The 14,637-nt window shown below is 48.2% G+C and overlaps 1 protein-coding gene across 8 annotated transcripts in view; it reads right to left on the reverse strand.

Annotated features, from left to right (window-relative positions):
- MROH7 (maestro heat like repeat family member 7) overlaps positions 1–14,637 on the reverse strand; it is a 59,776-nt gene that overhangs the window by 27,337 nt on the left and 17,802 nt on the right. For 5 of the 8 annotated variants that reach the window (XM_058717297.1, XM_058717303.1, XM_058717299.1 and 2 more), the window contains 5 exons: positions 6,745–6,821; positions 3,727–3,810; positions 2,692–2,771; positions 2,276–2,405; positions 262–357 (listed from right to left, as the gene is read on the reverse strand). In XM_058717297.1, coding sequence (XP_058573280.1) covers positions 262–357; positions 2,276–2,405; positions 2,692–2,771; positions 3,727–3,810; positions 6,745–6,821 — 467 coding nt within the window. Of the gene's footprint in view, positions 1–261; positions 358–2,275; positions 2,406–2,691; positions 2,772–3,724; positions 3,811–6,744; positions 6,822–14,637 lie in introns of all 8 variants that reach the window. The other 3 variants (XM_058717298.1, XM_058717301.1, XM_058717302.1) reach the window with 3 other exon arrangements.

Here is a 14,637-nt window from a genome sequence, read left to right on the forward strand (position 1 = left end):
GGAGTCACAATAAAAAGAGAGACAGGGATGAGAGTAGAGAAGGCAAAGTGATAGGGGCAGCTAGAACAGGAACACGGGGGATAGGGAGAGAGTGACAGAGAAGGGGTTTGGAAAAGGGTCTGCACCAGTGACAGGGAGGCAGAACACTGGCACGAGATGACACCCGGAACTGAAACCCCTCCTTCTGGGCACAGCCTCCCCACCGCCCCCCAGCCAGGTCTCCTTTCCTCTCTGTCCTTCCGCTCCTCCCTGCCCCCACACCTCCAAGATGCTCTTCAGCCCAGCAGGAGTGGGGTCCTCGACAAAGAGGGCGTTGAGCAGTGTCTGCAGGGCATCCAGGGTCTGTCGGTAAAGTGTCTGTGGACAGGAGGAGGACCAAGCCACTAGGGGGTCTCTGGAGCAGACCCCGGCCCCAGGCAACCCCTCCTGTGGGTGAGGGGTGGAGGGGCATTTGGACCCATGAGAGCCGCTTTCTGGTCCCACCTCTGAGACTAACTTGTGGTGCGATATGGGAGGAATTACTCCCCCCACCCCCGCATGGGTTACGATTTCCTTACCAACAAATTAATAATTATTAGCATGTACTCCTACCTTCAAGGAGGAAGCAGAGAACTCCCCACCATTACTGAGACTCTACCATGGGCCAAGTCAGTGCCCGGTGATTTGAACAACCATATCACTCTGTCCTCAAAGCGGTTTTCTCATTTTACAAATGACGAAACACTTGTCCAACGTCACACAACAAGGTGGTTTCAAGTCATGAGGAGCAAATGAGAGGCTGGGTAGGAAAATGGCACTAGAACAGTAGGAGCCAGGTAACCAGGAGGGCCAGCCTTGCTTTTATTCTTGTCTCTGGGAAGTGCTCCGATGCTTTTTTTCTGTGCTACTCCTAGACCCAAATAGATTTTCCAGGCTGCCCCTTCAGGGGGCCACCTCTCCCCAGGTTCCTCTTCCCTTGGCCGCACCACAGTCCCAGGATTGTCCCAGGAAGGTGCAGGCATCACACATACACAAGGCTGAGTAGTGGGTTTGAGCCACTCTGGGAAGACCCTCTGTCCCCTGCCTCCTTTCCTCCTGCCAGCTCCTCACATCTGCCTCCCAGGTTGCCACTGTCCAGGCTTCCCCAGTCTGTGCACAGCCGGGTTACACCACAACTACCAAGCCAGCCTCACTTGCCGACTACCTCCTCCTTCCCTCCCATCTGCAGCCCATCCCTGTGCAGCACTGACCTCTGCTGTCTGAGCCTGGTACTGCAAGAGGGCTGCCTGCTCTCTTCCCTGGGCAGCAGGGATTCCCCACCTCTCCTCTGGGTCTTCTCTCAGTGCCCCACCTCCCAGGACCCAGAGCCCTCATGCTGCCAGCGAGGCCTGGCCCCCACTGCTCTCTAGCCTCGCTTCCCAGCGCTCTAGCCTCCGACCTCGGGGCTCCGGCCACATTGCTTCCTTGTCATCCTTGCAGTCACCATATTCTTGCTGTCCTCAGGCCACCGCACAGGCTGTTCCCTCTGCCTGGCAGGCCCTTCCTTCTGGCATCCCTCTCAGCTAACCAGCTCTCTTTAACCTCTCAGCTGTAACACCAGGACCGCCGACCCCCACGTAGGCCAGGCTCTTTATAGCACTGAGTACTTCTTGTTTGCAACACTTACCACTGTTGCTAGTATGCATTTATGCGTGTGCTTCTTTGACAAGGTCCATCTCCCCCCCGCCCCCCCCCCACCCCCCTGTACTGCATCCCCCACCCCGTGGTACTTTGGGAGTGGGCATTGTTGATATTTGCTGAATGAAAGGCTAAATGGGCTGCCTCCCTCTGGGCTAACACTCCTCCCCCTGAACCCCACCCACCGACCCTATCGCCTACCCTAAGGGTCACCTCCACCCACTCCTCCTGGGACAACCCTGCCGAGGTTGGAAGACGCTCACACGAGCCCCCCTCGAGGTTCTCTACTTCTCTAGACCTCACACCAGCTCACCCCGTCCTCAGCCCTCCTCCTCCCAATTGTGGCCACCTCCTCTGGCCATGGCAACACATGCTCACATCCCCCTCATAGGCAGGGCCCGGAAGTGGACAGAGCGCTCCCAGTGAGCGATCCCTTATTCACCAAACAGTTATCAAGGGCCTGCTCAGGCCAGGAGAGGTGAGGTACACTGCCCAATGTCAGGCAGCTTCAGCAGGAGTGTGAAGAGTCCTCTCTGCCTTCTGGAATGCCCTTTCTCTCCCCGCTGGGAGTTCTGAAATGCGCCTCACTCAAAGGAAACTGATAGCCCGGAGGGCTCACCTGTATGGCCTCCGCCTTGGCCTCGACTTTCTCCTGCATGGCCTGCACAGAGGGCAGGGAGAACACACTCTTCACGCATGTGTTCACCAGCTCTGACCTTTCTCGCACACCCAGAACGGGAGGAGTGTGACTGGGGGGTGGGGGAGAGACAGAAAACCAGGGCACGGAGTGAGGGAGGGGCCCCTGGGCGGGAGGCAGGAAGCTAAGGCTGCAGGGCTGGGAGGAGGGCGCCTAGCTGGGGGCTTGGGCCTGGCCTGAGCACGGTGAGGTGGGGAGGAGGGAAAGGGGAGGTCCTCGGGGAGGCGGGAGGGAAGGTCACAGGACCGGGCAGGCACCAAGGACAGGCCTCGGGAGAGACAGACGGAGCCCAGAGAAGCGAGGAAAGGGCTGGGGGTCGGGGAGAAGGCAGTGGACACCTCAGCTGGGTCAGCGTCTCCATGGCCTGCCAACGGACGGTGCTCGAGAGGGAATCCAGTGGCTCCTCCTGGATCTGCCTCTGGACAGGAGACCACAGAGGGGCCAATGAGGGGGGCAAGGCCACTGCAGGCCCCCAGGACCGAGGCCGCCACTCCTCCCAGGGCTCAGGCCGCAGGAGCCCCTGAGCCTGGACAGAACTCCCCACCTCCATGCCGCACAGGGCCTCCGGCAGGGAGAGCCAGCTCACTGCTCAAACCCTGTCCTGAGCTCTCAGGTCAAGGCCACCAAAAACACCCTGCACCCTAACCAGCCGCACCTCACACGTGGCGCTCAGCAGGTCAGCAAGAACTGCTTTGGCAGCCGCGTGGTAAGGAGGTATATTTGGGCCGCCGACCGGCCCAAAGCAAAAAATACCATGAATGGCTCTTGGGGGGGGGGGGGGATTGAAGTGGATTCCTTTAAAAACGTCCTAATGACTCCTCACTTTGGATCTAGCATCTGCACACAGTAGATGCTCAATTAACGTTAGTTAAATGAAGTTATCAAGGGCGAGGATTTTATGTAAAGGACCCAAAGCTAAACATGATCTCGGGGACTTCAGTAGCCTAAACCAGTCTGGTGGACAATTGAGGAGGGACTGTATTTAGCAAGATGATAGGAAGCTCTTGGAAGTTTCCCACCAGGAGGAATTTCTGGGGAAAGAATGTATTAAATAATAATGACTGCCCCAGGCGCCCGAGGCTCTCCAGGGAACTCACTACTGGTTGTGTCCTCACCACAAACAAGCCAGTGAGGCAGGCATTACCACAGGTACTTATGAGGTGGGAAGGCTCACAGGGCTCAGAGAAGGGAAATGGCCCATCAAGCTCCTCAGGGTGGCGGAGGGCAGTTAGAGGTGGACTGAGGCTCGAGGCCAAGCGTCCTGCCTCCTCCACTGTCCTCCTCCCACCTCAAGCCATGTCTCATCAGTGGGTGGACGGGGACGTCCACCTCCTCCCCACCCAGCTCTCCAGACCCGCACGAGGTTCCCACACCATCATCTTCTTCATCAAGGTCCTCTTCTCTACGTCCACTTCGAGTGCATCCTGGCTCTCCTGGTGGGTGATGACATTCTCCACCTCGGAGGCAGCAGAGGGCAAAGCCACAGGGTGAGAGGCACGCTGACCCCCGCCCTCAGGGACCACCGTGCTCTCCCACCAGCCACCGCCACCCCAGCCCCAGCCGCCAGCCCCTAAGCATGGGCTCCAGAGGAATGAGAAATCGCGGTGGGGGTGCAGATTTGAGAAGACCATGAGAGTGAGGACTCGGGGGTTGGGTAATCCCTGAAGGGCAGCATTTGGAGGAGAACCAGAATTCAGTGCACAGCACTCCCCCTCTCCAGTCAACTGAGGGAGAAGAGGCAGGAGTTGATGGAACAGAAGAGGTGCGGAGACCTTCCGGCTGAAATCCCATGATTATTAAAACCTTTTAAGGGCTTTTTAGTATCCAGTCTTTTTTTTTTTTTAATGTTTATTTATTTTTGAGAGAGAGACAGTGACAGAGTGTGAGCGGGGAAGGGCAGAGAGAGAGGGAGACACAATCCGAGGCAGGTTCCAGGCTCCGAGCTGTCAGCACAGAGCCTGATGCGGGGCTCGAACTCACAAACCGTGAGATCATGACCTGAGCGGAAGTCAGACGCTTAACTGATGGAGCCGCCCAGGCGCCCCCTTTAGTATCCACTCTTAAGGGCACATCCTAGTCAGATCAAGGCATTCTACCACCTGAGAGAGGGAATACCTTTACCAGTGTCCAATTAATCTATTCGTTCTCATTCTTTTCAGGTAGAAGAAAAAAAGACGCGAAAAAGATAAAATACCTTCATGTAGTAAGAAAGCGAAACAAGGGAACGTGATGGGCAGTGTGGTGGGTGAAAGATGCCACAGGTTCTTCCCACTGCAGTCAAGAGGACAGATAGCCCTTGAATCTGGGCTCATCTTACTGCTTGCTTAGACCAATAGAATGCCATGGCAGTGAGGACGTGCCAGTTCCTGGCCTAGCCCTTAAAGGAACTGGCAGCCTTTTCCTTCCAGAAGCCAGCTGCCATGCTATAAGCAAGCTCAGCTAGATATGGAATGAGGACACTGTGTGGAGAGAGACCCTGGAAGATGAGGGTCATCTTGGATGTTAGGGCCCCTGCTCCCGAGTGACCTCAGTCTACACCACTCAGAGCAGAAGGGCCACCTCACTGAGCCCAATCTCAGAATTGTCATACAAGCCAGCAGTTCCACCTCTGGGTATTTAGCTGAAGAAATCAAAAACACTAATTCTGAAAGATGTGCCAACACCGTGTTCATTGTAGCATTATTTACAACAGCCAAGATATGGAAGCAGCCTGAGTGGCCATCGAGAGATGAATGGATAAAGGAGATGTGTGAGATTTACACACACACACGTGCACACACACACACACACACACACACACACGGGAATATTATTCAGCCATCAAAAAGAATGAGATCTTGCCATTTGCGACAACATGGATGGACCTAAGGGGCATTATGCTAAGTGAAAGAAGTCAGAGAAAGGAAAACACTGTATGATTTCACTTAGATGCGGAATCTAAAAGACAAAGCAGATGAACCAATGAAAGAGAACAGAAACAGATTCACAGATACAGAAAACATGCTGGTGGCCGCCCGAGGGGAGGGAGCTGGGGGGATGGGCAAAATAGGAGAAGGAGATTAAAAAGCACAAACTTCCCATTATAAAATAATTACGACACAGGGATGCAATGTACGGCATAGGCAATAGCCAATAATATTGGAACAACTTTGTGTGGTGACAGGGGGTAGCTAGGTTTATCACCTGTTTCCCCAGACTAGAATGTTACCTCGCTGTAGCACCTCTAGTGCCTGAAACAATGCCTTGCACATAGTAGGGACTCAATTTGTTGAATGACTGCAATAATCAACCCTATTTGTTGCAGACACCATGCTCAGTGCTGTGCACTCACTTCAACTTTATTATGCCTGTTTTGGGGCACCTGGGTGGCTCAGTCGGTTAAGCATCCTACTTCAGCTCTGGTCACGATCTCACTGTTTGTGGGTTCGAGCCCCACATCGGGCTCTGTGCTGATAGCTCGGAGCCTGGAGCTTGTTTCAGATTCTGCGTCTTCCTTTCTCTCTATGCCCCTTCCCCCCCTCCTCTGCTCATGCTCTGTCTCTCTCTCAAAAAAAAAAAAAAAAAAAAAAAAAAAAACATTATTACACCCATTTTGTAGATTAGAAGAAACTTCCTGGCAGCAGAAACAAGTGCAAAGGCCCTGGGGCAGGATTGAGTGTGGCAAGAATGAGGAAGAGAGAAGGGCCAGTGTGGTAAGGTAGACAACTGGAAGAATGCCATGTGATGAAGACCAATGCTCCCAAAATGCAGGACCTTTTCTTAGTCCTGTCACCCTCTCTCCATCCCCCACCCTGTGCCACCCCAGGGATTGGAGCTTGCCTCTGAAGCAGCCTGAGGGCAGGGCCTCCCTCTTCCATGGCCCGGCCTGGGTGGATCCCCCACCTCCAGGTTCTGTCTGCCAGCCAGTCTCCCCCCACACTGCATGTGTTCACGCTCGTGTCCACCAACCTGTCCAGTCTGCCTCCACTGGCCCTCACCAAGTCCTGTAGATGCTGGCTTTCTCTGGCCTCCCAAAGCCCAGACCTGGGTTGGGAATGTGGCCTGAAAATGGCCATTTCTAGCCTTTCTTCCCCTTTTAGAGACCTTCTCACAGTTGGTTCAGTTGTCCAAAAAACATTTATCGAGCACCTATGATGTGCCCGGCACTGGTCTAGATTTTGGGGATAGAGCTGTGACGAGGAGACAAAAATCCCCGATTTATGGAGGATACATTCCAGAGTGATAGGCTAACAAAAAAGTAAGATGAACTAGTAAAGCATATTGTACATCAGATGGTGATGAGTCCCATGGAGAAAAGAAGAGCCAGGCAGAGAAACGGGGTCTGCTGGGGCCAAAGAGTGAGGGAGGGGCATCCCAGGAAAGTCATCTGGGGGGGTGGGCAGGAAGCATACCAGAGCCATCTTGGTGCCATCGTCTCTCTTCCCCGGCATGTCCACCAGGCATGAGGCCACTACTTCACTGAAGGCTCCTGAATGTCATAGTTTCAATGAGGAGGTAAGAGGGAGAGTAAGGATACGGTGCAGTTCTGGTGCCACAGTTCTGTCTCCCGTCCCCCGCTGGGCCCCTCCAATCTTTATTCCCCCAGCAGCCAGACTGAGCTCCCTTCCCTAAAAGGCTTCAGGGGCACCCATTCCACTGAATGGGCCATGCTTGTCAGTGCCTCCAAGCCATCAGTGTCCGCTGTTGTCCCGCCTCCCCAGCCCACCTCCTGCTGCTCTCCTCTTGCTCGCCATGCTCTCGCCATACTATCCTCCTTCCAGACCAGGGAAAGCTTCCCCATCAGGGCCTTTGCCCCAGTAGTCACTCTACTACCGCACCCCACGCGGTGCCACTCGACTACCGTAACCCATTGGCCAGGAGGGCTCTTGTTCGAATCTCTGCTTGCCTGCCACTCTTCAGAGAGGTCTCCCTGACCTGCAGGGTAAAGGAGGGCTCACTATGGTCCTCTTGTGCATCATCCTATTCTCTTCTTTTGGCTGTTATCACAATGTGTAATTAAACTCTGATTTGTGAGAGTAGATGCCCTGTTTTGTCAGCCCTGGATTTCCTCATCGTTCTTCTGGTGAAAGAGTCCCTTCTCCCCCATGGGCTACCCCTTCCATGTAGCCAGGTGATGAATTATGCAAGCCCACCCATCATCCCCTCTTCAGATAGGGGTGGGCCTGGAACCCAAGCTTGGCCGGTAAAAGCATCCCATGCCCCCAGCCATGGTGATTGGCCAGGGATGGGCTTTTAGCTGAACAGGACCACTACAGCCCTTTATTTAAGAACACTGAGGGGGGTGGGGGCACCTGGATGGCTCAGTCCGTTAAGCAGCCAGCTTCAGCTCAGGTCATGATCTCGCGGTCTGTGAGTTCGAGCCCTGCGTCAAGCTCTGTGCTGACAGCTCAGAGCCTGGAGCCTGCTCCGGATTCTGTGTCTCCCTCTCTCTCTGACCCTCCCCTGCTTGCTCTCTGTCCCTCTGTCTCTCTCACTCAAAAATAATAAACATTAAAAAAAAAAATGGTGAGCTTTAAAAACCCAAAAAGAGAATGGCCTCTCTCCTGGTGAGGGCCTTTAAGTGCGTGGAACTTTATTCGGGGCCACCGTGGCCACTAGAGGCTTCTGGAGGAGCCGATAGGGAGAAGCAGAGTCACCAAGCATAGTGAACACAGCTTCCTCCAAGATCTTGTCTCCTAGGTACCATTTTCCACTGAAAGGAACAAGGCTCCTTGGAGAAATGGCTGAGTCTGGGACTTGGGCAGGAAAGTACAGAACAAGGCTGAGACATCTTGTACCCGAAAATAAGGAAGAGAGCTTCCTTAAGGAATGATGGGGACATGTCAGAGAGACACAAAAGCTTGCTTAAAGGGAATCCCATTGGCCAAACTGGGGACAATATGAGTATCATAATAATAGCATCTACTGGGTAGAGTCCAGGGATATATCTTACAACACAGAGAACAGCCCTCCCACACCCACACCCACATCCACACAACAGAGAATTCTCTAACACAAAACGTCAATAACAGCAGGGTTGAGAAACCCTGCCCCAGAAGAAGGGGTATCGAATGGAAAAGGTCACAAGGGAGGTTCTGGGCTGCCAGAAAAGATCTATGTCTTTTTTTTTTTAATATATGAAATTTATTGTCAAATTGGTTGTCTTTTTTTTTTAAACGTTTATTCATTTGAGAGAGACAGTGTGCATGGGGGAGGAGCAGAGAGAGGGGGACACAGAATCCCAAGCAGGCTCCAAGCTCCGAGCTGTCAGCACAGAGCCCGAAGTGGGGCTTGAACTCCCGAACCACGAGATCATGACCTGAGCTGGAGTCGGATGCCCAACCAACTAAGCCACCCAGGCGCCCCAAGAGCTATGTCTTGATCTGTGTGATAGTTACCAAGATGTATACAGATGTAAATATTCACCAAGCTGTACGCTTGAGATTTGTAGTACACTTTACATATTTTACTGATACATGTTATATACCTTGGAAAAGTTCTTTTTTTTTTATGTTTACTTTTGAGAGAGAGACAGAATGTGAAGTGGGGGAGGGGCAGAGAGACAGGGAGACAAAGAATTCAAAGCAGGCTCCAGGCTCTGAACTGTCAGCACAAAGCCCGAAAGGGGGCTCAAATTCACGAACCATGAGATCATGATCTGAGCTGACTTCGGACGCTTAACTGACTAAGCCACCCAGGCGCCCCATCTTGGAAAAGTTTTTAAAAGGCTAATGCAATTTGAAAATACATTGTCTTTTAAAATGCAAATGAATGAAACGTTCCTATTAAACAGCAAAGATTGACTCTAAATGACCAAAACAATCTTGAAAAAAAAAAAGGTGCTGTACTCACACTTCCTGATTTCAAAACTTACTACAAAGCTCTAGGAATCCAGACAGTGTGGTTTGGGCATAAGGACAGACATATAGACCAATGGAATTATATAGAGATCCCAGAAATAAACCCTCATATGTGTGGTCGACTGATTTTTGACAAGGGTGCCAAGACCATTCGGTGTGGAAAGGGTGGCCTTTTCAAGAAATAGTTCTGGTCAAATTGGATATCCACATGCAAAAGAATGAAGTTGGACCCCCACCTCACACTACATACAAAAATTAAGTCGAAGACGAAGCTTAAAAGCTAAAACTACAAAACGCTTTGAAGAAAGCATAGGAGGAAAACTTTATGACACTGGATATGGCAATAATTTCATAACTATGGCACCAAAAGAACAGACAATAAAGGAAAAATAAACAAATTGGACTTCGTCAAAATTTAAAGTTTTTGTGCATCAAAGGACACCACCAAGAAAAGACAACTCACAGAATGGGAGAGAACAGTTGCAAATGACACATCTGATAGGGAAGTAATAGCCACAATATATAAGAACTTCTAAAACTCAACAACAAAAAACAACCAAATTTGAAAATGGGCAAAGGATTTGAATAGCTGTTTTTCTCGAGAGGATATACAAACGGCCAATAAGCACATGAAAAGATGCTCAAAATCAGTAGTCATTAGGGAAATGCAAATCAAAGTCATGATGAGATACCACTTTACAGCCTTTAGGATGTCTATTATAAAAATGTTTCTGAAAAATAACAAGTGTTGGCAAGGGGAGATTAGTCGTGCAGAAATTGGAACCCTTGTACGTTGCTGGGGGAAATGCAAAACAGTACAGCTACTCTGGGAAATAGTTTAGCAGTTCCTCAAAAAGCTAAACATAGAACAACCATGTGATCCAGCAATTCCACTCCTAGGTATATCTAAAGGAATTGAAAATAATGATTCAAACAGATATTTGCACACTGGTGTTTATATAACAGCAGCCTGAGTCACAATAGCCTAGAAGTGGAAACACCCAAGTGCCCACCCATGGGTAAAAATGGACAAATAAAATGTAATACACATTTGAAATTTTATTCAACTATAAAAGGAAATGAAGTACTGATCCATGCTACAGCATGGATGAACATTATGATAAGTGAAATACACCAGACACAAAAGGACAAATATTACATGATTCCACTTCCATGATATATCTAGAGTAGGCAGATTCACAGAGAAAGAAAATAGATTAGAGTTCACCAGAGCTTAGGGAGAGAGGCAAGGGGGCTATTGCTTTATAGTACGAGCTTCTGTTTAGAGTAATAAAAAGTTTTGGAACTAGATAGTGGTAATGGCTGTACAAATTGTGAATGTGACTAATGTCGCCGAATTATACACTTAAACACAGAGTTGCCATATGAGCTAGCAATCCTACTCTTAGGTGTATACCAAAGAACAATGAAAACATATCCATACAAAAGTTTATACATGAATGTTCAGAGCAGTATTATTCAAAACAGCCAAAAGGCAGAAACAACCCAAATATCCATCAACTGATGAATGGATAAACAAAATGTGGTATATCCATACAGTGGAATATTATTCAGTCATAAAAAGGAATGAAGTCCTACTGATCCATGTTACAACATGAATGACCCTTGAGAACATTGGGCTAAGTAGAAGAAGCCAATCACAAAGGACTACATATTGTATGATTCCATTTATATGAAATGTTCGAAAGAGGCAAATCTATAGAGACAGGAAGTAGATTGGTGGTTGACTAGGGCTGGGGGTCATGGGTTGGGAATGACATCTAAGGAGTCTAAGGTTTCTCTTTGGGATGATGAAAATGTTCTAAAATTGATTGTGGTAATGGCTGAATAACACCGTGTATATTTTTAAACCATTAAGTTGTATACATCAAGTAGATAAATTTTATGTAAATTTTATCTCAATAAAGCTGGTTAAAGAAAAAACCAACCTGCCTAAAGCTCCTCTATATCATCAGCACCATCAATATTCAAAATAAGAATTGTGTTGGACAATAACATATGATAGAGCGAGTTAAGATGGCAGAGAAGTAGAGGGACCAAGATTTTCCTCATCCCTCAAACACAGCTGTATTGAGGTCAGATCACTTGGAACATCCAGGAAATTGATCTGTAGAGCGGTAGGAGGATCTCCACAGTTGGAGGGAAAGAGCCTGGCAGGATCAAGGTGCGTGTATGTGAATTGGGAGAGATATAATGGTATAGGCACAGAGGGGAGGGAACCCTTTCTGTGGAGAGACAAAAGGGAAAAAAAGCAAGAGGGTTGTGAAAGTGCAGCATTGGATTAGCACAAGAGGAAAGCCTCTCTCTACCATGGACTGGGGAATGGGAAATATGGAGAGTGCCCTTTTCTTTTTTGCAAACAGCCTTATGAGCTGAAACTCAGAGGTTCAGAAGTGCACAACTCTCTCCGAAGCAAAGCTTGGAGCCATGGTGCACGCTCCTGGGGAGGAGGGAGAAGGCCCTAGAGTGCAGAGCACAGTGTAGGGATCTCAGGGGTGCACTGGGAGAGAACAGTCCCCTTCCAAGGTACTTTGGGAAGAGTTTATTGCCTCCACAAGGATAAAAGACTCTGCAGGTGCCACCCAAAGGCCTTTTATCAGAAGGGCGGAGCGCCTCTACTCTGGAACAGGGAAGAGGAGCCACACAGTGCAGGGCCCTTTAAGGCTTGGGGTTTTGAATCCCAGGTGAGCGCCTGGGAAGTGAGGGAGAACTGTGAAGCAGGGCCAGCCGCCTGCCCCAGTGAGGGCTGCCTGAATAGCATGGTTTGAGATAACTGTTCAGTGGAGGAGAGATTGGGGTGTCGCCATTTCCCCCCCAACACCAATATGGTGGGACTTCAGAGAGCATCACAGCAGCCCCCAGTGGAGGCAGACCCGCTTACACCAAACCCTGCCCCTCTGCACCTGGTAAATGTTTATCTACCGAAGCCAGACTTACTGACTCAAGGCAGCCAGCCTCTCCTCCAGACCAGCACAACCACAGGTCCCAGGCACCAACAGACAACTGTTTGTTTCTTTTCTTTTCTTTTCTCTTCCTTTCTTTCTTTTCTTTTCTTTTTCTTTCTTCACTCTTCTTTTTTTTCTTTGGGAATCAGGCTCATAGTTTCTGATTTTTTTTTAATTTTTTAATGTTTATTTATTTTTGAGAGACAGAGACACAAAGTGCAAGCAGGGGTGAGCAGAGAGAGAGGGAGACACAGAGTCCGAAGCAGGCTCCAGGCTCTGAGCTGTCAGCACAGACCCCAACAAGGGGCTAGAACCCACAAACTGGGATCACGACCTGAGTCAAAGTCGGACTCTCAACTGACAGCCTCCCAGGCGCCCTTGATTTGTTTTTGATCAAATTATAAATATATAATTTCTTGACCATTTTTATTCTCTTCTTTTTCCACCTATTCTCTTTCTTCTTCTTTATTTTCCTGTCTCCTTCTCTGGATTTGGCCTTATAGTTTTTTTATTCTCTTTTTGGTTTTCTTTTCTCTCTTTTCATGTTTCTCTTTTTGTGGGATCAGGCTCCCCATTGCTTTCCTTTTTTTCCCCCAGGGTTACTTCCATGAACAAATCAAAGCACACCACCCCCACTACAAGCAAGGAGGAGCTCTCCAGAGGACTGACCAGTGGGATAGAGCAGCCAAAATGCAACACAGAATGCATCCCACATATATCAAAAACACCTCCTGAAGCACCAGGCCCTGGACAGTGTATGACCCCTTTTTAATACAGTAGTACTTACAGGTGCAGGAAACATAACGAGCCTTCAAAACATGCAAAAACCAGAAACTTAGCCAAAATGACAAAACTGAGGAATCCTCCCCAAAAGCCAAGAAGAAATCACAGCCAGGAAATTGCTCAAAACAGATGTAAATAATACATCTGAACAAGAATTTATAATAATAGTCATAAGACTAGTAGCTGGGCTTGAAAAAAACATAGAAGACACCAGAGAAACTCTTCCTGCAGTAATCAAAGACCTAAGATCTAGTCAGAATGAATTTTAAAATGTTATAACTGAGATGCAAAATAAACTAGAAACAGTGACAGCAAGGATGGAAGAAGCAGAGGAAAGAATAGGTGAAGTAGAAGATAAAAATTATAGAAAATAATGAAGCTGAAAAAAAGAGGGAAACAAAATTACGAGACCACTAGGGGAGAATTAGAGAACTAAGTGATTCCATGAAACAAAACAGTATCTGTATCATAAGAATTCCAGAAGAAGAAGAGTGAGAGAAAGGGGCAGAAGGTTTATTTGAACAAATTATAGTTAAGAATTTCCCTAAACTGGGGAAGAAAACAGGCACCCAGTCCAAGAGGGACAGAGAACTCCCTTCAAAATCAACAAAAAACGAGTCAACACCATGACATATCATAGTGAAACTGGCAAGATACAGATAAAGAGAGAATTCTGAAAGCAGTTAAGGACAAACAGGCCTTAACCTACAAGAGTAGACACATAAGGTAAGTAGCAGACCTGTCCACTGAAACTTGGCTGGCCAGAAGGAGTGGCAGGAAATATTCAATGTGCTGAATAGAAAAAAATATACAGCCAAGAATTTTTTATCCAGCACGGCTATCATTCAAAATAGAAGGAGAAATAAAGACATTCCCAGACAGACAAAAACTAAAGGAGTTCATGACCACTAAACCAGCCCTGCAAGAGATCCTAAGGGGGACTCTGAGTGGAAAGCAACAAGACTACAAAGGACCAGAGAACATCACAACAAACATGAAATCTACAGATAACACAATAGCGCTAAATTCATATCTTTCAATAACCAGTCTGAATGTAAATGGACTAAATGTCTCAATCAAAAGACATAGAGTATCAGAATAGATTAAAAAAAAAAAAAGATCCATCTCTATGCTGCCTACCAGAGACTCATTTTAGACCTGAGGACACCTGCAGATTAAAAGTAAGGAGATGGAGAACCATCTATCATGCTAATGGATGTCAAAAGAAAGCCAGAGTAGCCATACTATCTTCAGACAAACTAGATTTTAGGACAAAGACTGTAACAAGAGATGAAGAAGGGCATCATAACATAATGAAGGGGTCTATCCATCAAGAAGAGCCAACAATTATAAATATTTATGCCCCCAACATGAAAGGCCCCAAATATATAAACCGGTTAATCACAAACATAAGCAAACCTATTGATAATAATACCATAATTGTAGGAGACTTTAATACTCCACTTACAACAATGGACAGATCATCTAGGCAGAAAATCAAAAAGTAAACAACAGCTCTGAATGACACATTGGACCAGATGGACTTAACAGATATATTCAGAACATTCATCCTAAAGCAACAGAATACATCTCTGCTGTCAGCACAGAACCTGCTTCGGATCCTCTGTCTCCCCTCTCTCTCTTCTTCTCTCTCAAAAATAAATAAATGAACATTCTAAAGCAGCAGAATATACAT

Source organism: Neofelis nebulosa, chromosome 2 (assembly GCF_028018385.1).
Source record: "Neofelis nebulosa isolate mNeoNeb1 chromosome 2, mNeoNeb1.pri, whole genome shotgun sequence".
NCBI lineage: Eukaryota > Metazoa > Chordata > Mammalia > Carnivora > Felidae > Neofelis > Neofelis nebulosa.